This window comes from Anser cygnoides, chromosome 13 (genome assembly GCF_040182565.1).
Source record: "Anser cygnoides isolate HZ-2024a breed goose chromosome 13, Taihu_goose_T2T_genome, whole genome shotgun sequence".
In the NCBI taxonomy this organism is placed as follows: domain Eukaryota; kingdom Metazoa; phylum Chordata; class Aves; order Anseriformes; family Anatidae; genus Anser; species Anser cygnoides.
The window spans coordinates 6,524,391-6,543,552 of record NC_089885.1 but is presented as its reverse complement, the minus strand read 5'-3'; the positions used below and the strand labels follow the sequence as shown (position 1 = coordinate 6,543,552).

General features: G+C 63.3%; 2 protein-coding genes across 5 annotated transcripts; both read left to right on the top strand.

Moving 5' to 3' along the window:
• The first annotated feature begins 311 nt into the window (after positions 1 to 311).
• BMP15 (bone morphogenetic protein 15) lies at positions 312 to 2,022 on the top strand. The gene is made up of 2 exons (XM_048079746.2): positions 312 to 733; positions 1,253 to 2,022. The coding sequence occupies exons 1-2, from the start codon at positions 436 to 438 to the stop codon at positions 2,020 to 2,022; spliced, it is 1,068 nt and encodes a 355-aa protein (XP_047935703.2). The 5' UTR covers positions 312 to 435.
• A 1,271-nt stretch (positions 2,023 to 3,293) lies between these two features.
• On the top strand, positions 3,294 to 19,093 carry PHKA1 (phosphorylase kinase regulatory subunit alpha 1). Of its 4 annotated transcripts, none has more exons than XM_067004973.1 (33): positions 3,294 to 3,413; positions 3,503 to 3,661; positions 4,086 to 4,133; positions 4,549 to 4,717; positions 5,057 to 5,139; positions 5,293 to 5,373; positions 5,569 to 5,667; positions 5,772 to 5,918; positions 6,231 to 6,284; positions 6,706 to 6,828; positions 6,942 to 7,037; positions 7,270 to 7,377; positions 7,540 to 7,618; positions 8,029 to 8,163; positions 8,926 to 9,035; positions 9,206 to 9,350; positions 10,268 to 10,346; positions 10,772 to 10,851; positions 12,719 to 12,895; positions 13,115 to 13,209; positions 13,383 to 13,522; positions 13,640 to 13,796; positions 13,961 to 14,040; positions 14,166 to 14,244; positions 14,331 to 14,460; positions 14,821 to 14,922; positions 15,258 to 15,373; positions 15,706 to 15,744; positions 16,686 to 16,730; positions 16,993 to 17,163; positions 17,687 to 17,740; positions 17,880 to 18,080; positions 18,271 to 19,093. In XM_067004973.1, the coding sequence occupies exons 1-33, from the start codon at positions 3,336 to 3,338 to the stop codon at positions 18,442 to 18,444; spliced, it is 3,633 nt and encodes a 1,210-aa protein (XP_066861074.1). In that variant the 5' UTR covers positions 3,294 to 3,335; the 3' UTR covers positions 18,445 to 19,093. The 4 variants fall into 4 exon arrangements, with proteins under 4 accessions (XP_066861074.1, XP_047935409.2, XP_066861073.1 ...); XM_048079452.2 differs by having other exon boundaries at positions 10,772 to 10,947; XM_067004972.1 differs by lacking the exon at positions 15,706 to 15,744 and having other exon boundaries at positions 10,772 to 10,947.
• The last annotated feature ends 69 nt before the right edge of the window (positions 19,094 to 19,162 follow it).

Below are 19,162 nucleotides of genomic sequence, written 5' to 3'. Positions count from 1 at the left end.
CCATGCCTTTAAAATGCCCCATGGGCCCCCAGCCCTCTCACCCTGCTGGACCAGGCTGGTGAGGAGCAGGTGGGCTGAGCAAGCTGGTCCTCCCCACCCACCCCGCCGCACCCCTGCCCCTCTCCCTTTTGCCCTCCCCTGGCACTTTTAAGCCCCCTCTTTCCTTAGCCAGGCTCCTGTCCAGCTGGCTTTGCCCCCCCGTTTTGGGGGACTGGGTTTTAGTCCTGATCTTGCACTCCTTTTTGCAGAGCCCCCCCTCTCTTTTCTCTTTGTGCCCAGCCGAAGCAGTCGGCATGGGTGCCACGGTGTGACAGCACCCTGGGACCTCCTTCTGCTGGTGCCCGTGCCCAGCTTTGCCTTTTTTTTGGGGGGGACACAAAGCATGACCGCAGGGCTCCCTTAATCCTGCCGCCACCTCACCCCTTGTTGCCCGCCATGGCTTTGCTCCGTCCCTTCACCACCACCCTCCTCCTCCTCCTCCTCCTTGCCGTGCCGCTCTCCCGGGCTGCGAGCCAGACCCCCCCATTGCCCCTCCTGCAAGCGCTGCGGGCGCAAGCACCGGGCAGCCGGGGCTGGCGGGGGGGGCCGGCGAGCGGGCCCCCCCTGCGGTACATGCTGGAGCTGTACCGGCGTGCCGCCGACCGCGAGGGCCGGCCACGGCGTGGCCGCAGCCCGGGCACCAACACTGTCCGCTTGGTGCGGGCGGCTTCCCACGGGGGACAGCCCTGGGCAGGTAAGGTGGCAGCGGGTGGCACGGGGCACGGCGTCCTGGTGAAGGTTCTGGGGTGGCTTTGAGCCCGGGGGGTCTCTGCTTGGGTCCTCACTGTGCCCTGCAGGGCAGTATCTGGCCACGGGATCCCCCTTGGTTTGGGGGCGCTGCCTTTGCTGGGGTCCTCACCATGTCCTGGGGAGCACTTGGCCACGGGGTTGATGTTGGTTTGGGGGCAATGAGGCTGTGGGGTTGACGTTGGTTTGGGGACAATGAGGGCAAGAGCATCGCTTGGAACTCAAGCTGTGAGTGCTCCTGGCTCTCCATCCCCACATCCCTGTCCCACCCTTCTGTCACCAGAGCCGGGCGGTGATGCTGGTGCGAGGAGTGGGACCCATCCCTGGTGGCACCCATCCCCGATGCCCTCTGCCGAGGGTCCCAACGTGAATGGAGCCCCCGTCCCGGGTGCAGTGGGGTGGGCGGTGGCGATGCCACGAGTGTGGCCGCCCCATCCAGGTGGCCGCTGATGGCTTCATCCCGCAGGTCGCTGGTACGTGCAGCCCCTCGCCTACCGCCTGGGCGGCCAACCCGAAGCTGAGCATCTTCTCCGCGCCACCGTGGTCTACCCGCAGAGCCTGCCGCTGCCCCATGGCCGGCTTCTGTGCGCCCTGGAGCTGGTGGCCACCGCTGAAGCCCCCCCGGTGCTGCTCAGCCCCACCGCCCCACCGCGTCGCGGCTGGACCGAAGCGGACGTCACCCCCTACTTGTCTCCGGGGAACGGCAGCGCGGAGGGGACGCTGGCCCTGCGGCACGTCTGCGTGCGAGCCGGCCGTGCCGCCGCCCCGCCAGCCCCACCGGCCCCCGCGGACCCCTTCCTCCTCCTCTTCCTCAATGACACTCGGAGCGGGACACTGCCGGAGCCGCGGCGGAGCCGGCGCGACGCGGGGACGCTGGTCCACGACCTGCCCGGCTACCTGCGGGAAGCCGGGGCGGATAAAAGCGACTGCTCCCTGCGCTCCTTCCCCGTCAGCTTCGCCCAGCTGGGCTGGGACCACTGGATCATCGCGCCCCACCGCTACAACCCGCGCTACTGCAAGGGCGCCTGCCCGCGGCTTCTCCGCGACGGCTACCACGCGCCCAACCACGCCGTGGTGCAGAACTTGGTCCACCAGCTGGTGGACGCCACCGTCCCCCGGCCGTCCTGCGTCCCCTACCGCTACAGCCCCATCAGCGTCCTGATGATCCAGCACGACGGGGGCATCCTCTACAAGGAGTACGAGAACATGATTGCAGAGTCCTGCACCTGCCGGTAACCCACGCCTGGAGCTGGATTTTGGTGTTGTTTTCTTTTTTTTTTTTTTTTTTGGGAGGGGTTCGTCTCCGCCTTGGCACGATCCTCTGCGGGAAAGTTTTACAGTTTTATGGAAGAAAGAAAAAAAAAAAAAGAAACACAAAACATAGGTTTTTAAAGGCAGGAACCTGCCCCATAGCATCCCTCCGTCCCGCAGCCGCTGCCTGTTTTGGGGACTGGAGCACGAAGCTGGTGGAGAGGGGTGTCCCCGTGCTGCCACCCCACGCTGGCAGCACCCACGGGACTCCGTCCTGCGCACCCCAAGCCTTCTTGTCCCAGCTCTGGGAATTCTGGGGGCTTCCCCCCCTCGCAGCCCCCCGGCTTTGCTTGGGGCGGCTATGGAAACCGGTGGGACACGGGGACGGCGGTGCCACCTCTGTCACGGTCTCCCTTTGCTGTCCCGCGTGGGCTGGGCTCTGCTCCGGGTCTGTCCCTGTCCCCGGAGGTGCTGGTGCCCCCCCAGGCCCACGCAGCCTGGCTTTCCTCTATTTATTGCTGACTGTAACTAAATAAACTGCTGGATTTTGCTAAAGACCATCTTGGTGCCTTCTTTGCTCCATGCCTGGTGTGTTGCTGCTCGGGGGGGGGGTGCTCCGAGCCCCCCTGACCCCCCCATGAGGGTGGTGCGGGAAGCTCCAGGCTCCTCTCCTGTCCCTCGTCCTCGCGTGCGGGTGGCAGCAGGGGGGGACATCTGGGGCTCCTGGGGGGGCCCCGGGGGGACATCCCTGATCCTGGGGGACCTCAGGGGACATCTGCGGGGCCTGGGGGGACTTCCCTGACCCTGGGGGGGATGGATCAAGGGGGGACCCCGGCTTCTGGAGGCGCTGCTTGGGGGGCCTGTGTGCCCCTTCTACCCTGGGGGGGGGGCAGGGTCCCCCCATCCCCAGAGTGTTCCGGGTGTCCCCCTCCAACCCCGGTGTCCCCCCCCCGTGTCCCCGTTCTCCCCCCAGCAGGGGGCGCCGCCGCCCCCTCCCGAGATGGCGGCTGGGGGGGGGGGGGGGGGGGGTGCCGCCAGGTCCTGCCCGCTCCATAGCGAGCGCCCCGCTGCGCTCCCCCCCCGCAACCCCCCCGCAGCCCGGAGTCAGGGCGGGCGGCGCAGCCCCCCCGGCCCCCCCCCGCAGCCCGGGGCACCGAGGAGCGCTGCGGCTCTGAGCGGCGCGGAGCCGCTGGAGGAGGCGGCGGCGCTGCCAGGACCGCGCTGCCCGGCCCGGTGCCGCCGCCGTGCCCCCCCCCCCCGTTCCCCCCCCCCCCCCCCCCGGTGCTCCCGGTGCCGCCATGCGGGGCCGCAGCAACTCGGGCGTGCGGCTGGACGGCTACGGCCGGCTGGTGCAGCAGACCATCCTCCGGCACCAGGTGCGGACCGGGGGGTGGTTTGGGGGGGGGGGGGCTCGGTGCCCGGTGCCGGTTACCGAGGAGTTTCTCGGTGTCCCCCCCCCCCGCAGGACGCCGTGACCGGGCTGCTGCCCGCCAGCGCCGACCACCGCGATGCCTGGGTGCGCGACAACGTGTACAGCGTGCTGGCCGTCTGGGGGCTGGGGCTGGCCTACCGCAAGAACGCCGACCGCGACGAGGACAAGGCCAAGGCGTACGAGCTGGAGCAGGTGGGGGACGGGGGGACGGGGCAGCGGGACGGGGCCCCCCCAGCGCCCCGCGTGGCGGCCGTGGGGGGCATGGTGCGGGGCTGCGCGCCCCCAGGCTGGAGCCGGAGCCCCCCCCGAGCGCCGCCCGGCCACCCCCGGGGTGCTGTGGGGACACACGGGGGGATGTGGGGGCACGGGGGTGTGAGGATGCAGCGCCTCGCCCCGTCCGGGGGCCGCCGTGTCCCGTCCCCCCTCCCCGGCACGGCCCCGCTGACAGCCGTGGGGTTTTCTGCTTCCCCCCCCCCCGTGGTGCGGGGAACGCGAGCGGGGGCTCTGGTTACGGGCGCCGAGTTCCGCAGAGGTCAGGCACCAGCTGGTCCTGAGTCAGGGCTTCTCCTCGGCGGCCCCGCGGTAATCACGGGGTTGTTTTTCCTTCGCCCTGCAGAGCGTGGTGAAGCTGATGCGGGGTCTGCTCCAGTGCATGATGAGGCAGGTAGGGGTCTCTGCAGGGCCGTCAGCCCCGGCTCTGCCAGCTCCCTCCAACTTTCCTCCGTGAGGGCGGGGATGGCGTCCTTGCAGAAAGTCTTAAAATAAGCCCCGACCTGGTGTCTGTCCCCCAGAGCGGGGTCCCAGCGCTGTGGGCTGGTGGCCAGCGGAGCTTTGTGCTCTCCAAGCTGCTCTCTGCCTTGTGGCTCTGGGGTTCTTCTCCCCAGGAACATTTGGGGTGACCCTCTCCTTTCCCTGTGGTGCAAACGTGGCCGTGGTCCCTCCAGCCCTGCGCCGGGGTGGCACAGGAGCCCGGACCCACGGCCTTGGTTCATGCAGGAGCTGGGGGATCCGTTCCCTTGCCGGCTCTGCATGCAGGGCTGTCAGAACAGAGCTTCCCTGGGGACAATTTTCTTCTCCAGGTAGACAAGGTGGAGGCCTTCAAGTACAGCCAGAGCACGCGGGACTGCCTCCACGCCAAGTACAACACCCACACCTGTGCCACCGTGGTGGGGGACCACGAGTGGGGGCACCTGCAGCTGGACGCCACCTCCCTCTACCTGCTCATGCTGGCACAGATGACGGCCTCAGGTGACGCTGCCGGTGGGACGCCGTTTGGAAACCTGCGTCTCGAGGGAGCGCAACACGTGACGTGGAGGGGGATTGAGGGCTCTGGGGCTTTTGGGGCAGATCTGCGGCTCTGCTTCTGGATGTGCCCTGGTGCAAGGACACAACTCGCAGGGTGGATTTGGGTCCCTCAGTGCCCACCTCTCTGAGGGACCCCCCTTCCCTGAAGCCCCAGAGCGGCTGTATGGGGTGGGAGCGGGGATGGGGACGCCACAGGGTGGGTGAGGAGGAGGCAGCTGGCTCCTGCAGCCCCTTCCTGGCAATGCCTGAGGACTAACTTGAATTCTACCCCCCGTGGTTCAGGCCTCCACATAATTCACAGCCTGGATGAAGTCAACTTCATCCAGAACCTTGTCTTCTACATCGAAGCGGCCTACAAGACGGCGGTGGGTAGCCTGTGGGCCTTTGCTGGGGAAAGGGATGTTGTCCCGGGGGGGAGGTGGTGAGCAGAGCCCCACCTGGGAGCCTGCTGGGAGCTCTGCCACTGGGTGGGATTCGAAGGCTTTTGGGGCATACCACGAACCCCTGCCTCCCTGCAGGACTTTGGGATATGGGAGCGTGGGGACAAGACGAACCAGGGCATCACTGAACTGAACGCCAGCTCCGTCGGCATGGCCAAGGTGAGCTGGGGAGATGGGAGATAGGATGTGGTCCCTCTCTGGCTAGGGGTGCTCTGCAGCCTCGGCAGATGCAGGGGTGTGTTTGCATCTCTTCTTTGCTCCAAATTGGGCGGTGGGGCTGGCGTGGGGTGGGACCTCTTACAGAGGAGCGGCATGGTGGAGCACACACTGCTCTGGGTGTCGCCCTGCTTGCAGGCTGCCCTGGAGGCCCTGGATGAGCTGGATCTCTTTGGAGCAAAGGGAGGCCCGCAGTCGGTGATACGGGTGCTGTCGGACGAGGTGCAGCACTGCCAGGTGAGATCCCTGCGTGTGTTGCATCATCGCGGGGCTGATTGCGATCCGCTGGGTTTGTGGCACGAGCGGCGGCAACTTAATCCCTCTCCTTCCCCGTTGCCCAGTCCATCCTCCACTCGATGCTGCCAAGGGCCTCCACGTCCAAGGAGGTGGACGCCAGTGTGCTCTCTGTCATCTCCTACCCGGCCTTCGCTGTGGAGGACAGCGAGCTGGTGGAAATCACCAAGCAAGAGATCATCACCAAGCTGCAGGTGAGCGGCTCTGCCCTCCTCATCCTTCCGGGAGACGCAGTCCGAACCGTGCAGCCCTTTCCTTCCTTCCCCGGAATGTTCTTGGGGAAGGGGTGCCGGGACCTGCCCTCTCCCTGTCTCTGTGACCTGTGGTGGGGCCATGCAAAAAACCAGTCCTGCACGCTGTGGCCCCGGGCTGTGATTGTGGTGCCTGGGCACCGGGTGACCGAGCGAGGGGTATTGGGCCAGAGGAGCCCCCCGTGCCTCTGCAGCGAAGGCAGAAGGCGTCTCCCACTGTGCCTCCTGCTCACCACCTCTGTCCCTCCCTCCCAGGGGCGCTACGGCTGCTGCCGCTTCCTCCGCGATGGATACAGGACCCCCAAAGAGGTGAGTGTCCCCGTGCCGAGGAGAGGCTGCCCTGGGTTGCGTTTTTGGCACCCCCGGGCGCAGTGCGAAGCCTGCGGTGGGGAGCACGGCGAAGATGAGAGCCCCGAGGAGCCCCAGGCAGCGTCACGGGTCTGGGCGAGGCTGCTCAGAATGCCACAGCTCCTCGCGGAGGTGTGGCACGTCCCTCCCATGCCCGCAGCGGATACGCAGAGGCCACCCAAACCTGACCATCGCTGGCAGCGTGCGTGGCTGGGGCTCTCCAGTCTGGCTTTCCCCAGCGCTCACGAGCTTTGCCAGTGTGTTGTCAGCCGTTGTCCACAGAGCGGGGGCATTTGAGGCTGGGGGCTTGGTGGGGGGGCTGGAACCCCGTGATTTGGAGGGGATCCTGCAACCCCTTGCCTTGTGGTTGTGGCCTCTGCAGGATCCCAACCGCTCCTACTACGAACCCGCGGAGCTGAAGCTCTTTGAGAACATTGAGTGCGAGTGGCCTCTCTTTTGGACGTACCTGATCATCGACGGGCTTTTCAGCGGAAACATGGAGCAGGTAAGGGAGGCAGGACCTGGCGGGCCAGGGAAAGGAGTCCCTGGCAAGGGAGGCGTGCAGGGAAGGAGGCAGGGAGCCGTGCCCTTGGCTCATCCCCTCTGCTCTCTCCCCAGGTCCAGGAGTACCGGGAGGCCCTCGAGGGGGTTCTCATCAAGGGGAAGAACGGGGTGCGCCTGCTGCCGGAGCTGTACAGCGTCCCGCCGGACAAGGTGGGCTGCCCCACGCTGCGGTGGGGGTCTGCAAAAAAGTACACCGCCACAAAACAACAACTTGTTGGATAAATAAATGCTTTTTTTGCCAAAGTGTATCTTGCCCCCATACACGAGGGTGCTTTGCTGACAGCCTGCTGGTGCGTTGGCAGACTTTAAAATGCAGCAGTGATATTTCCTTCAGCATCCCTTGTCTGTGGGTCCCTCGCTGACCTCCTGGCTTCTCTTCCAGGTGGATGAGGAGTACAGGAACCCCCACACTGTGGACAGGATACCCATGGGCAAGCTGCCACTCATGTGGGGCCAGTCCCTCTACATCCTGGGCTGCCTGATGGCCGAGGTATGGTCACCAGTGGCACTGGGGAGGGCTGGGCGGGCCAGGCAGTGAGCTCTGAGGATAAATGCTGCCACCCTGAGCTGCTGGTTGTGGGGAAGCTGTCACCTCCATCCCTGCACACCCCATGAAGTGTTCATCCCCTCACGCCTCTTTTTTTCCCCCCAGGGGTTTCTAGCTCCTGGTGAAATCGATCCCCTCAACCGCCGCTTTGCGACTGTCCCCAAGCCTGACGTGGTGGTGCAAGGTGAGTGAAAGGGACCGGTCCCAAAGCCCTGCACGAGGACTCTGCCCATGCGGAATTTGGGGGCTGGCTGTGGGGTGGCTCTGGTCGCTGGTGGAGCCAGATCTCAGCTCTGCTAGCGGGGTGTAAGATGGGGTGCAGGTCCTTCTGCTGGCCTCTGTGTTGCCCAAGGGACACGTTTCCTGCTGCTGCCTCTTCTGCAGGGGTTGAAAACGTGCCCTGTCCTCCTGCTGCTCAGCTGGGTGTAGCGAGTGTCATGGGGAGCAGGGCAGAGCTGCGGTCCCCAGAGAGACCCCAGACAGCTGCTTGTGCACGGTGTGGAACCTTGTGTGCGTCCACAAAGGCCGGGGCAGCGCTGTGACACCTGCGTGCCCCTGAGCGTGAGCTCTGAGCCTGCTCTCCTCCCTCCGCAGTGTGCATCCTGGCGGAGACCGAGGGCATCAAGGCTGTCCTGAGGAAGGAGGGCATCGACGTGGAGACCGTGGCCGACGTCTACCCCATCAGAGTGCAGCCTGCTCGCATCCTCAGCCACATCTATGCACGCCTGGGTGAGCTGCAAGCTGCTGCAGGAGAGGGTCATTCCCCTCTCACAGATGCTGATGTCCTGCCCGTCTGGTTAGGACGTTGCCATCCATTCCAGGGCCTGCTAACGCTGCTTCTCTGCCTGAGGGGAGCAGGGGTGGCAGGCAGGACTGTTTGGGGAGGTTCTGGAAGGGGTAAAGCTTTGGTGTTACAGTTCCACAGCAGCCCAGGGACAGGCAGAGGCTCTGATCAGTGCCACTGGGGTGGACCTGGTATGGGCAGGAGCTGTTTTTTGTTCCTATACCCAAATTTCGGTGAGGGAAGCCAGCCAGACCCCAGGGAAGGGTCTCCTGGCTGAGTCTGCAGCCCAGGCAGGATGGCTGTTGCTGGAGGGAAGGCAGGCTGTGAAGGGAGGAAGTGTCGAAATCTCCGCGCTCATTCCCTGATGCCACAACTCCTCGGGCACAGGGCTTGTTGTGCAGGAGCTGGAGATCCAGCCTGGGCCAAAGGAGAAACCTGACCTGCCCCAGGCTGCGAGCGCTGGCTAATTTAAGCCACCAAAAGGCCAAGTGTGACATGGGCAAAAGGGGCAGGGGAGCAGGCTGGCAGCTGCTGGGGTGCCTCTCTGTGGGGCTGACGTGCCCGAGGGTGATGCGGCTGCTGTGTCACCCAACACAAACCACTCTTTTCCTCCTGGCTGCTAGCACAGCAGCCTGTCCCCGTTTGCTACAGCATCCCCTTTTGTGAGAGGGTTCGGGGAAGATGCCATAAAACCTCCTCTTCCCCAGGTCGCAACAAGCAGATGTGCCTGACGGGACGGCCCTACCGGCACATGGGCGTCCTTGGCACCTCCAAGCTCTACAACATCAGGAAGAACATCTTTACCTTCACCCCACAGGTGGGTGGCATTGCGCGGGCTCTGCCACACTGTGTAACTGGGCGGGAAGCTTCTCTGCTGGCTGAGTGCCTCGGTTGCTCTCGGGGGCGGCTGATGGGAGGACACGGGTGGCACCGAAGGGACCTGGTGGCTGCAGAAAGGGCCGCTCACATCTCCTGCTTGCCCCGTAGTTCATAGACCAGCAGCAGTTCTACCTGGCACTCGACAACAAGATGATTGTGGAGATGCTGAGGACGGACCTCTCGTACCTCTGCAGCCGCTGGAGGATGACCGGGCAGCCCACCATCACCTTCCCCGTCTCTCAAACCATGCTCGGTACAGATCCTCCAGCCTCCTCTGCCGGGGTGGGTGGATGGGGACAGTCTGGGTAATGGGGACACGGCAGGGCTGGACCAGCCAGCAGCGTCCTGTGAAGAGCTCGCAGCTCAGAGGAGTCACGCTGAGTTGGCAGCTGTCCTGGTTGCCGGCAGGGCTACCTGCCAAGCAGCAGCGCCTGAAGCTCGAGGCAGGTTTGTTGGCATGGGAGCATTTCGTCTCCAGGCAGCTAGGCCTGTTTGGGAAGCCTTTTGGGAGCAAGACCGAAAAGTAATTCTCCTGTAAAAGTGTTCTTGGGGCTCTTCCTGCATCTTAACTCTTCACCATGGCTAACTGCCCCTTAAAGGCTTTCCTAAACGACAAGGAGGGGAAAACAGAAAACCAGAAGGAGCAGAAAGCTGCGCAATGGCTCAGAGCAAAACTGGCTGCTCTGGAACAGCTCTCACTTCTTCCCCATGAGCCGGCACAGGGAAGTGACTCCACAGTGCCTTCAGGCCTTTTTCTTTTTCCTCATTCACTTGAAATCCCCTTGGGTGTTCAGTGATGTCTCTCTTTGCTGTGGTGTCCTCTGCCCCATCAGCAGTACCCCAGCACCTCAACAGCGCCCTGACAGCCAGGGCGGGAGCAGGGGGCTGTTTGGATTGCTGCTGTCTGGTGCTGATGATTTCAGCCCAAGGTGAAATCCCAGGGGCTTGGAGTGCATCGTGGCCTGGCTTTGCTGGTTATCCAGCCTAGACAGTCCTGAATTTCTCTTCTTGGGTGGTGCTGTTGGTGCCACAGCCTTGGCTGCACACCCCAGAGCAAGGGTCTGGCTGCTGCCGTGGTGCTTTGCATGTCTGAAAGCCCACCTGGCCCCGTGTTACCGGGAGCCTGTCTGAGCAGGAGAGCCTGACTGCCTGTCTCTCTGTCCCCAACAGACGAAACGGGCAGCAGCGTGCACCCCGCGGTGCTGGCAACGCTGCGGAAGCTGCAGGACGGGTATTTCGGTGGCGCAAGGTGAGCGCAGCTTCTCGGGGCACAGCAGGGGAGGGGGCTGGTGTCCTCCCAGAGCGTGGCTGTGCGGGAACCAGCTCGGCCCGAGCCTTGGCTGCTGGGGAACGAGCTGTGGAGGATGTGCTGGGGGTGTGCTGGGCTGCAAGTGCACCCCAGGCTACAATCCCAGCTGAGGAGATGCAGGAGAGGACGTATCTCTTTGTGCCATTCAATCCATGGCTGTAGGACCCCTCTGATAGCTTTTGGGCAGCTCTTCCTTCCCCACGCGCGGCTGGAGGAGCTGCAAACAGCTAAAGCAGGCTGTGGGATTTGTGCACGCTCCCGGGCAAGCCTGTCTGTCCCTGCCGAAGGGCTGCCCTGAGTCCGGGAGGCGAGCCAGGGGCACTGCCTCACCCTTCCTCTGTGTGACCTCCCCTCCTCTTGCCCAGGATCCAGACGGGTAAGTTGTCGGAGTTCCTGACAACGTCGTGCCGAACGCACCTCAGCTTCATGGACCCTGGGCCGGAGGGTAAGGTCTTTGCCAACGGTTACGAGCTCGGCATTGACAGCTTTGAGGAGCTAGACCCTGAGGAGTGGCTGCATGGCTTGCAGTTGGCAGAGGATGGTAAGGGGGAACAGGCCAGTCGCTGCTGTGGCACGGAAAATGCCGAACCCTCCCGTAAACCCTTAGCTCCCAACCTCCCTGACAGCGCCTGCCACCGAGTTCTTCATCCATTTGGGTTCCCACCGTGTTTCTGCGCCCATCTGACCCTCCGTCAGTTAACCCCTTCTGGGTGACGCTCACGGTGACGCTCGTGGGGTGGCGGGGCTGGGTGTGTGGAGGTGGCTGTCGCAGCCCCTCGCCGGACGGGGTGTCCCGGCCGGATGGGGGCTGAGGTTGGGGAACGTGGCTGCAGCGGGCGCGGGGGCTGTTCCTGAGCGAGCCACCCCAACCTTCGTAGGCTGTTGCGTGGGGAAGAGACGAAGGCTCGGCAACCTGCCTCTGCCCGGGAGATTTGGCTGAAGATCTTTGGTGCGGTCAGCACAAGTGACGGTGCAGAAGGTGATGGTACAGTGCCCGAGGTGGTGGGGGAGAGCCGTCACGTCCCCCAGCAGTCTCTGGGTGGTGTTGTCACAAGGCCTTTGGGTGTCTGTGGACAGGGCAGCTCCGGTGTGAGCCTTGCTGCCACGGACAGGGTGCCCGTAGGGGCTGTGGCCCATCACAGCGTGAAGGACCCCCGTGTCCTGAGACCACAGCAGGGTGCAGGTTTTGCTGCTCCCCTTGCAAGCAGCCCTGGGCACCTCCTCGTGCGTGACCCAGTGTCGGCCATCTTCCCAGCCTTCCCATCGATCTGCTCTGCCTCTGCTGCTCCTGGAGCCAACATCTGCACCGCTGCGACTCTGAATGCTTATTTCTCTTGCATGACTGTCGTTCTCTCGCTTCATCCACGCTCTACGGTTGTCCTGCCTCGTGCTGCAGCTTTGCGGGCTGCGGCCAAGCTCCTCCACGGTGTCTGTTTTCCCTTTACCCCAGCAGAAGATGGGGCCTGCCTGGCCAGTGTGCCCACCCTAAAAGACACTCCGTCTAAAGTTTTTCTGTGGTCTGACGCCGCAGATGGACAGGACGATGTTCTCAGATGCGATGTCTGTCTTGGGGGACTTCTCTAACGGAGCCTCCAGGTGCTGGTTCAGGGCATCCCCACCAGCTGTGGGAAGGAGACATCATGCTGCCAGCCTTGGATGCCATCCCTAACTCTCCTTCTGGAGCAGAAAAGCTTCTGGACAGCAGCAAGGCTCTGCCCTAGCTGGAAACGCTCCAACAGCTCTGTGTTGTGTGCCATCGCCTGGCGTGGGGCACCTCCCGCCTGGGGCATCACCCGCGCTGCTCCGCAGTGCTGTTACCTCCCGGGCAGCAGAGACGAGGCCTCTGAGCGCTCTCTCCATGCTGCAGGTAGTGAGCGGCGGCCCTGGTGCCTCCCAAGTGGAGCTGTGAGCTGCTGGAGGCAGGGCAAAGAGCCACGCAGGAGATGGCAGTTTACAAAGGAGAGCAGGCTGCCCTCCTGTAACTCCTCATTAGAACTAACCGGCGATTTCTAATCAGAAATAACGGTCGCAAAACCCACCCTGTCTTGCTCTCATGCTGGAGCTCTGCTGGGACGAGGCCTTTGCCGTGCTGGGGCACCCTCAACAGTCTCTGCTGGGACAGAGAGTGCCTCCCCTGGCAGTGCCACCGCTGCCACCGTCCGTCTGTCCTGCCGGCTGCCGGCGCTCGCCCCGCGCTGTCGCTTTGTGCAGCCAGCAAAGCTCTGTCCCTGCGGGGGCACGGCTGGGGGGCTCTGCCCTGGGGTGCTGCGGCGCCCAGCGGCTGACGCCCTCTCTTCTTCCTCCCGTTGCAGCGGACACGTACGATGAGGTGGCGCAGTACCTGGACCACCTGCTGCAGCGCACGGTTCCCCAGGCCAACCTCCCTCCCACCGCCCAGCGGGGAGGGCTGAGCCGCTTCCGCGCCGCCGTGCACACCACCCGCGACCTCATGTCCCTGGCGTCCAAGGCCAAGGACCTCCACGTCCAGAGTGAGTTAACGCCAGCAGCCTCCCCGCCGCCACTCCATCCCGGTGGGGGGGCTGAGGAGCCTTTGGGGGCTTCCCCATCCATGCGGGATCCAGCATGACCCGGGGGGATGTGCTGCAGGGGCTGCTGCTGGAGCAGGAGGTGGGGTGGGAGCTGGCTTGGGGCGCAGCGGTGGCGGTTGGAGTTGTGAAGCACCTGCACCAACCCTGTCTGTCTTTTAGACGTTGGGATGTACGTCCCCAGCAAGATCTTCCAGGCGTCCCAGCAGTCGGTCAAGTTGCTGAGCTCGCCGCACCAGCATGAGCAGGAGGGCAAGGTGAGCCCCTTCCCTTCCCAGCTGGGCAGGCAGCGCCGCCAGGCTGCCTGAGCAGCGCTGGCTTTTTGGCTGGAGCTCGAGGACCCTTCTGGGGCTGGGTGGGGAAAGCTGGGCCCTTTGTGGTTGGGGGTGCTCACGGGTGCGAACCAGGAGCATGGGTCTCTCTTCCCCAGAGCCACGCACTCCATGCAGAGATGAACCTGCCCCGTGATGAGGCTGGCAATGTGGACTGCAAGGCGCTGGTGGACCAGCTGCGCATCTGCCCCACACTGCAGGAGCAGGCGGACATCCTCTACATGCTCCACATCCTCAAGTATGGCGAGCTCAGAGCGGGGAGCAGGCAGAGCCATGCTCGTGTCTCGACCTGCAGAGCCTGGGCGCTGCCACAGGGCGAGCTGGTGGCAGTAACCCAGCGTCTCCTTCACCACAGGGGACCCGAGTGGCACACGGGGTTGGAGAGCGAGCCTGGCCCTACTGTTAAGGAGCTCCTCACCGAGCTGTACGTGCGGGTGGGCGCCACGCGCCAGTGGGCTCTAATCCGCTACATCTCCGGCATCCTGAAGAAGAAGGTGGAAGCTCTGGATGAGGTATGAGCCCTGCTGGAGAGCTCTGGTGGGCTAAGGCATCAGGGAGGAGGCAGCTGGGAGGGCCAGAGAACTGTGGCTACGTCAGCTCTGCGTCCCTCTGCCTGGTGCTGAAGCCCCGAACCCAGAGCTGGTGGTGATGCCGGGGGTGACCTTTCTGTCCCCAGGCCTGCACGGACCTCCTGTCTCACCAGAAGCACTTGACGGTGGGGCTGCCCCCAGAGCCACGCGAGAAGACCATCTCCGCGTGAGTGCGGCACCTCTCCCTCGCCGCGTGTGCTGGGCTGGGGCTGGCTGCGGGGCTGCATCTCCTCCCAGGAGCAGGAGGGACGCGGGGCTGTCTCTTACCTCTTCCTGCCGTTCCCTCCCCAGCCCGATCCCCTACGAGGAGCTCGTTCACCTCATTGACGAAGCCAGCGAGAAGAACCTCAGCGTGTCCATCCTCACGCAGGTGAAGGGCTGGGGCAGCGGGGGACCCGGCGGCTGGGTGTCAGCTGTGGTGAGCAGCGGTGGGGTGACCTGCCTCTCTCCCTCCAGGAGATCATGGTCTACTTGGCCATGTACATGCGCACCCAGCCCGCGCTCTTCGCTGAGATGTTTCGAATCCGCATCGGGCTCATCATCCAGGTGATGGCCACAGAGCTGGCGCACTCCCTGCGCTGCTCGGGTACGTGCGACGAGGTCAGTGGGATGGGGGATGCGATGCTGGGGGCCCTGTCAGCCAGAGAGGAGAAGTGCCATTAAAAATGGGCAGCGCTCAGTGCCGGGATGAGACCCTGTGTGAAAGTGTCAGGGTTTGTGGTTGGGACTGCTCTCGGGTAGCGCAAGTAGGTGATTTCGTGGCGATGTTTATCCAGGCATGCATTGGGTGGGCGTGGGGAAGAATCCCTGCTGTGGGCAACATCTGGAGTTAATGTTTGTCCTTGGAGGACGAGGCGTACCCCCTGCTAACAGACTGGGGTGCAGGCTAGAAATCTCCCAGGAGAGCTGTGAAGGGGGTACAACGTCCCAACTCTGTTCTCTCCAGCTGGAGAAGCCACCGAGAACCTGATGAATCTCAGCCCGTCCGACATGAAGAGCCTCCTCTTCCACATCCTCTCTGGCAAGGAGTTTGGGGTGGAGAAGAGTGGTGAGTCTCTTGGCAGAGCTGGTTCCTGGTGCGGAGTGTGGCCAACTCTGGTGTCCCCTGCTGTGGAGAATGTCCCCGTTCTCCTGCCTGTTCAGCACAGCTTGTGCACTGCAGTGGTCCAGCAAGAAGCTGTGATCAGCGGGGTGGTGCTGAGCAGGTTTCTCAGGATCAAACCCAAGTCGCGTGGCTATCCTTAGCTCAGTTTTTGGTCTGATCCAGCCTGAATTGCAGCAGCTCTGTGCTGTGGTGCTGGTTGGGATAGAGGGCAAGGCTGCGTGAACAGGCATCTACGTCCTGAGCTGTGGGACCCACTGTGGACCTCTTCTCTCCTCCAGTGCGATCGGTGGACTCGTCGGTCACCACCGCTATCTCCATCTGCGAGGTGGGCGCTGTCGGGGCCACCAAGCCTGAGCGTGCTGGCATCGTCAGGCTGAAAAGTGAGATCAAACAGGTGAGGGCAGGCGGTGCAGGCTGCTCCTGTGGAGTTTTGTGGGGACAAGCAGCTCCGGGACAAGCAGGATTGATGGGAGAGTCAATAGAGCTTGCCCCTGGGCTTTAAAGAGCTTAGCGCTGTCTCCAGGAGCCCCTTTTGGCTCGGTTCTGCCCTGAAGGGATGTGGGGTAAATCTAATGTGGGGGTCGCTCCAGCAGTGCAGTACAGGGGGAGCACAGGGGTGCTCGAGAAGGTGCAGGGGTGGGCAGGACCATGCAGTTCCCCCGTGGGGCTGGTGTCCTGGTGGGCCTCTTGCAGCAGCAGAAACTTCATTTCCTTCTTCTCTTTCAGCAACTGGATAAACGTAGGCAGTCTCTGACCGGGAGTAAGGTGAAGCCACCTTGGTCCTCCTACAGCCTCAGCTTTTATCCCTCATGCTGCATACTAGGGCAGCTTCCGAGCATGCATGAGTTAATGAGCTTTCCTAAACGAACCCGCTGAGCGAGCTGCTGCAGCAATGAGCTGGCTTCCCCTCTCGGCAGGCTCGGGGTTGCTCTGTTCAGGGCTGGGGGGAGGCGCCCCGGGAAGAGGTCGGTGTGGATGGGTGGCCCCACAGCATTCAGGCAGCTCCCCTTTGGGACCTGCTGTGTTGAGGCCATCAGGGAGGAAGGTTTCTCAAAGCCATGGGTGCACTGGCGTTGCAGCCAGCTAGGAGCTGTGCTGCATAGCTGCCACAGCTGAACAGGGCCCATAACACTGGAAAAGAAGTGCTGAGCAAGATGGCACAGTGTCTCTACCGCCATGACCAGCAGTGGTCCTGCCGGGACAGTGACTGGTGATCACTGGATCCTACCTGTACCCCCCATTCTACCTCCTCTTGGGCACACGCTGGACTAGGACCTCCTCTGGTGCCTGGCTTGTGTCCTGGTGAGGTCCTGTCCTCACAGAGCCTGTGGGGCCCAGGTTGATGCAGCAGGTTTATGGCTGACCTGCTGCAGCATGAAGCCTGGCAGCGCAGCGGGACCGTGCGCGTGGCGAGGACAGTCACCTGCGGGTGGTGACCTGCTGCTGGCCCTCCACCCCGCCTGAGACTAAATCCTTGCCCGTGCCAGCAGCCAACAACAGCCCTGCTCCTACTCCAGTGCGGTCTTTCCCCTCTGATGCTAACGTGAGACTTTCCACAGCTCGCCTCTCAAAACTACCTCTCAATCTCCAGCTAACCGCAGCCCTTGGGATAAATGAGCTTGGTCTGTGCTGCTGCTGCTCCGCTCGCCGCGACGGCTGCCCAGCCCCGGCACGGTTTGATTTCTGTCTCTCCTTTTCCCCTTCAGCCCATCAGTTTGCAGTCCGGGGATGGTGACCTGGTGTCCTCTCTGGTAACCTACGTTTGTTGGCTGCGTCCACGGGGTCTGTCCTGTCGTGCGGCTGCAGGAAGGAGCTGTGCTCCGGCGGGGGCTGCTGCCCTGCAGGCTGCGGGGAGCTGGGGCTGTGGGTCAGGCTTTGTTGGGGACAGGGGGTGGCAGCTCTGCCCTGGGAACCAGGCTGGGTGAGCACAAGCCCTTGGGTGGCAGCGGGCTGCTCTCTCGTGGGCTGTTTAACTCTGCAGCGGTTTCCATGGTCCTTGTTTTGTCTGCCCAGTCCACTGGGCACTCGGAGCTGCTGGGCAAGGGCTCCTTTTCGAGCATGCTGGAAGACCAGAGCAGTAAGGACAGCCGCCAGGGCCAGTGGAAGCGGAGACGGCGGCTGGATGGGGCCCTCAACCGTGTCCCCATGGGCTTCTACCAGAAGGTCTGGAAGATCCTGCAGAAGGTGAGCTGGACATCCAGCTGGCTCCTTTCCACACGCACGGCACCAGCCTTCCTAGGGTGAATTTGACACCCAGGGCTGGTCCCCAGGGTTGTGGTGACACATGCTTCATGGACAAGGCCTTCTGCTGGCCCTGGAAAGCTGGGGGAAGAGCTGGAGCTGCCTCGTAGGCATGCAGGACCTACTTCACCCTGCTCTGACCCTTGCAGAGAGGGGCTAGGTCTGCTGAGGAGCTTTTTGTGTTGGGCAGGGCTGTGAGCTGTGGGAGCCCAGTGCTGGAGTCACAGCTGAGGCAGCTCCAGGCACTGCTCATCGTTGGCATGGTAAACCAGGGAGCAGAGCCCCGTTCTGGGTGTGGGAGTGCTCCAGGTGATGCCAAACCGATGTTTAAGGAGTGATGGAGTGTTGTAAGGAGTCGGGAGGTGGAGCTGGAGTGTGTGGGCAGCACATTACTGATGCGCAGCTGGGAACAAGTGCACAATGCTGCTCCAGGCTGTAACCATGGTCTCTACATCTTGTTCTGCAGTGCCATGGTCTTTCCGTGGAGGGCTTTGTTCTCCCCTCTTCAACAACCAGAGAGGTAGGAGGTTTGAGGCAGGGAACAGAGCAAGGGGGTTGGTGTTGGGTGCGAAGCTGCCCTGGACGAGCGCCCAGCGTGGCTCAGGACTTGTGCTGGTGATAACAATACTCTAGGTGCATTTCTTCCTCCCTCCACGCAGATGACTCCAGGGGAAATTAAGTTCGCCGTGCACGTGGAGGCAGTCCTCAACCGCGTGCCCCAGCCAGAGTACCGGCAGCTGCTGGTGGAGGCCATCTTGGTGCTCACCATGCTGGTGGACATGGAGGTGCACACCATCGGGGGCATCATAGCTGTGGAAAAGATCGTACACACAGCCAATGACCTCTTCTACGAGGAGCAGGTAGGGGCTGCAGTCAGCTCCCAGGCTACCTAAGGTTCAGTCACCCACGCTGAGGGTCCTGCCTGTCGTCCCCACTGGGGCACGGCCACGATGCGGCGTCCTCCTCCCACTGCTTCCTGTGTGGGGTGCCAGCTGGCGGGTGGCAGCTTGTTCCTAATGCTGCCTTTCTCCTTCCCCATCCAAAATCCAGAAAGCCCTGGGTGCTGACGACGACATGCTGGAGAGGGATCCCACGACGGGCATCTGCAGCCTGCTGTACGACAGCGCGCCGAGCGGCCGGTTCGGCACCATGACCTACCTCTCCAAGTCGGTGGCCCTGTACGTGTACGAATTCCTGCCCGGCGACGGCTGCGCCATGCAGTAGATCTCGCCGCTCTCCTCCCCGGCCTGCGGACTCGGCGGGAGGGTTGTTGAACGCCGCGTGTGATGACGGACCTTCGGGCTGGGTTTGCAGGCAGACGGCCTCGCGCTGGGAGAGCGGCGCCGGCAGGGAAGGGCTGAGCTTCGGAGCCAGCTTGCGGTACCGGCACCTGCCTGCCTTCTGGTGCAGCTCTCCTCAGGGCTGGCTGTGTTTGAGGGGGCCTGGAAGGACCTCCCCTGCCTGCAGCAGATTGGAGGTTTTTAACCCGTTCTGTGCTGCTTTGTCCTCCAAATCTGTGGGGTGTATTCTAGCTAGAGCTGGTGCTCTTCCAGCTGCTGATAGGGATAGCGCTGTTGGACTGATGGGGAGCGGGCAGCCCGTGCCCTCCCCACACCCCTTTTTCCACCCCCAAAATGCCGGGGGAAGTGTTTTCCACGTGTGTTTGCTGACCTCCGGGTCTGGTTTGCCTTAAAGCTGCTCGGGGGCTGCGCCAGCAGCCCCCTGCCCCTCAGGGCCTGCCTGGCTGTGAGCCGGCCTGGGGCCCCCTGCGGGCCTCGGGCCTTTTTTAACAAACGTTTTTAAAACAAACAAACAAACAAACAAAAAAACCCGCTCGTGCTGCGTGGGAGCCCGCAATAAAATGTCTCCAGCACGCGTGTGCAGAGTGTGCTCCTCGGGGGGGGGATAATGGGGTGGGGGGGGGGGGGGGAAGCAGCCATGT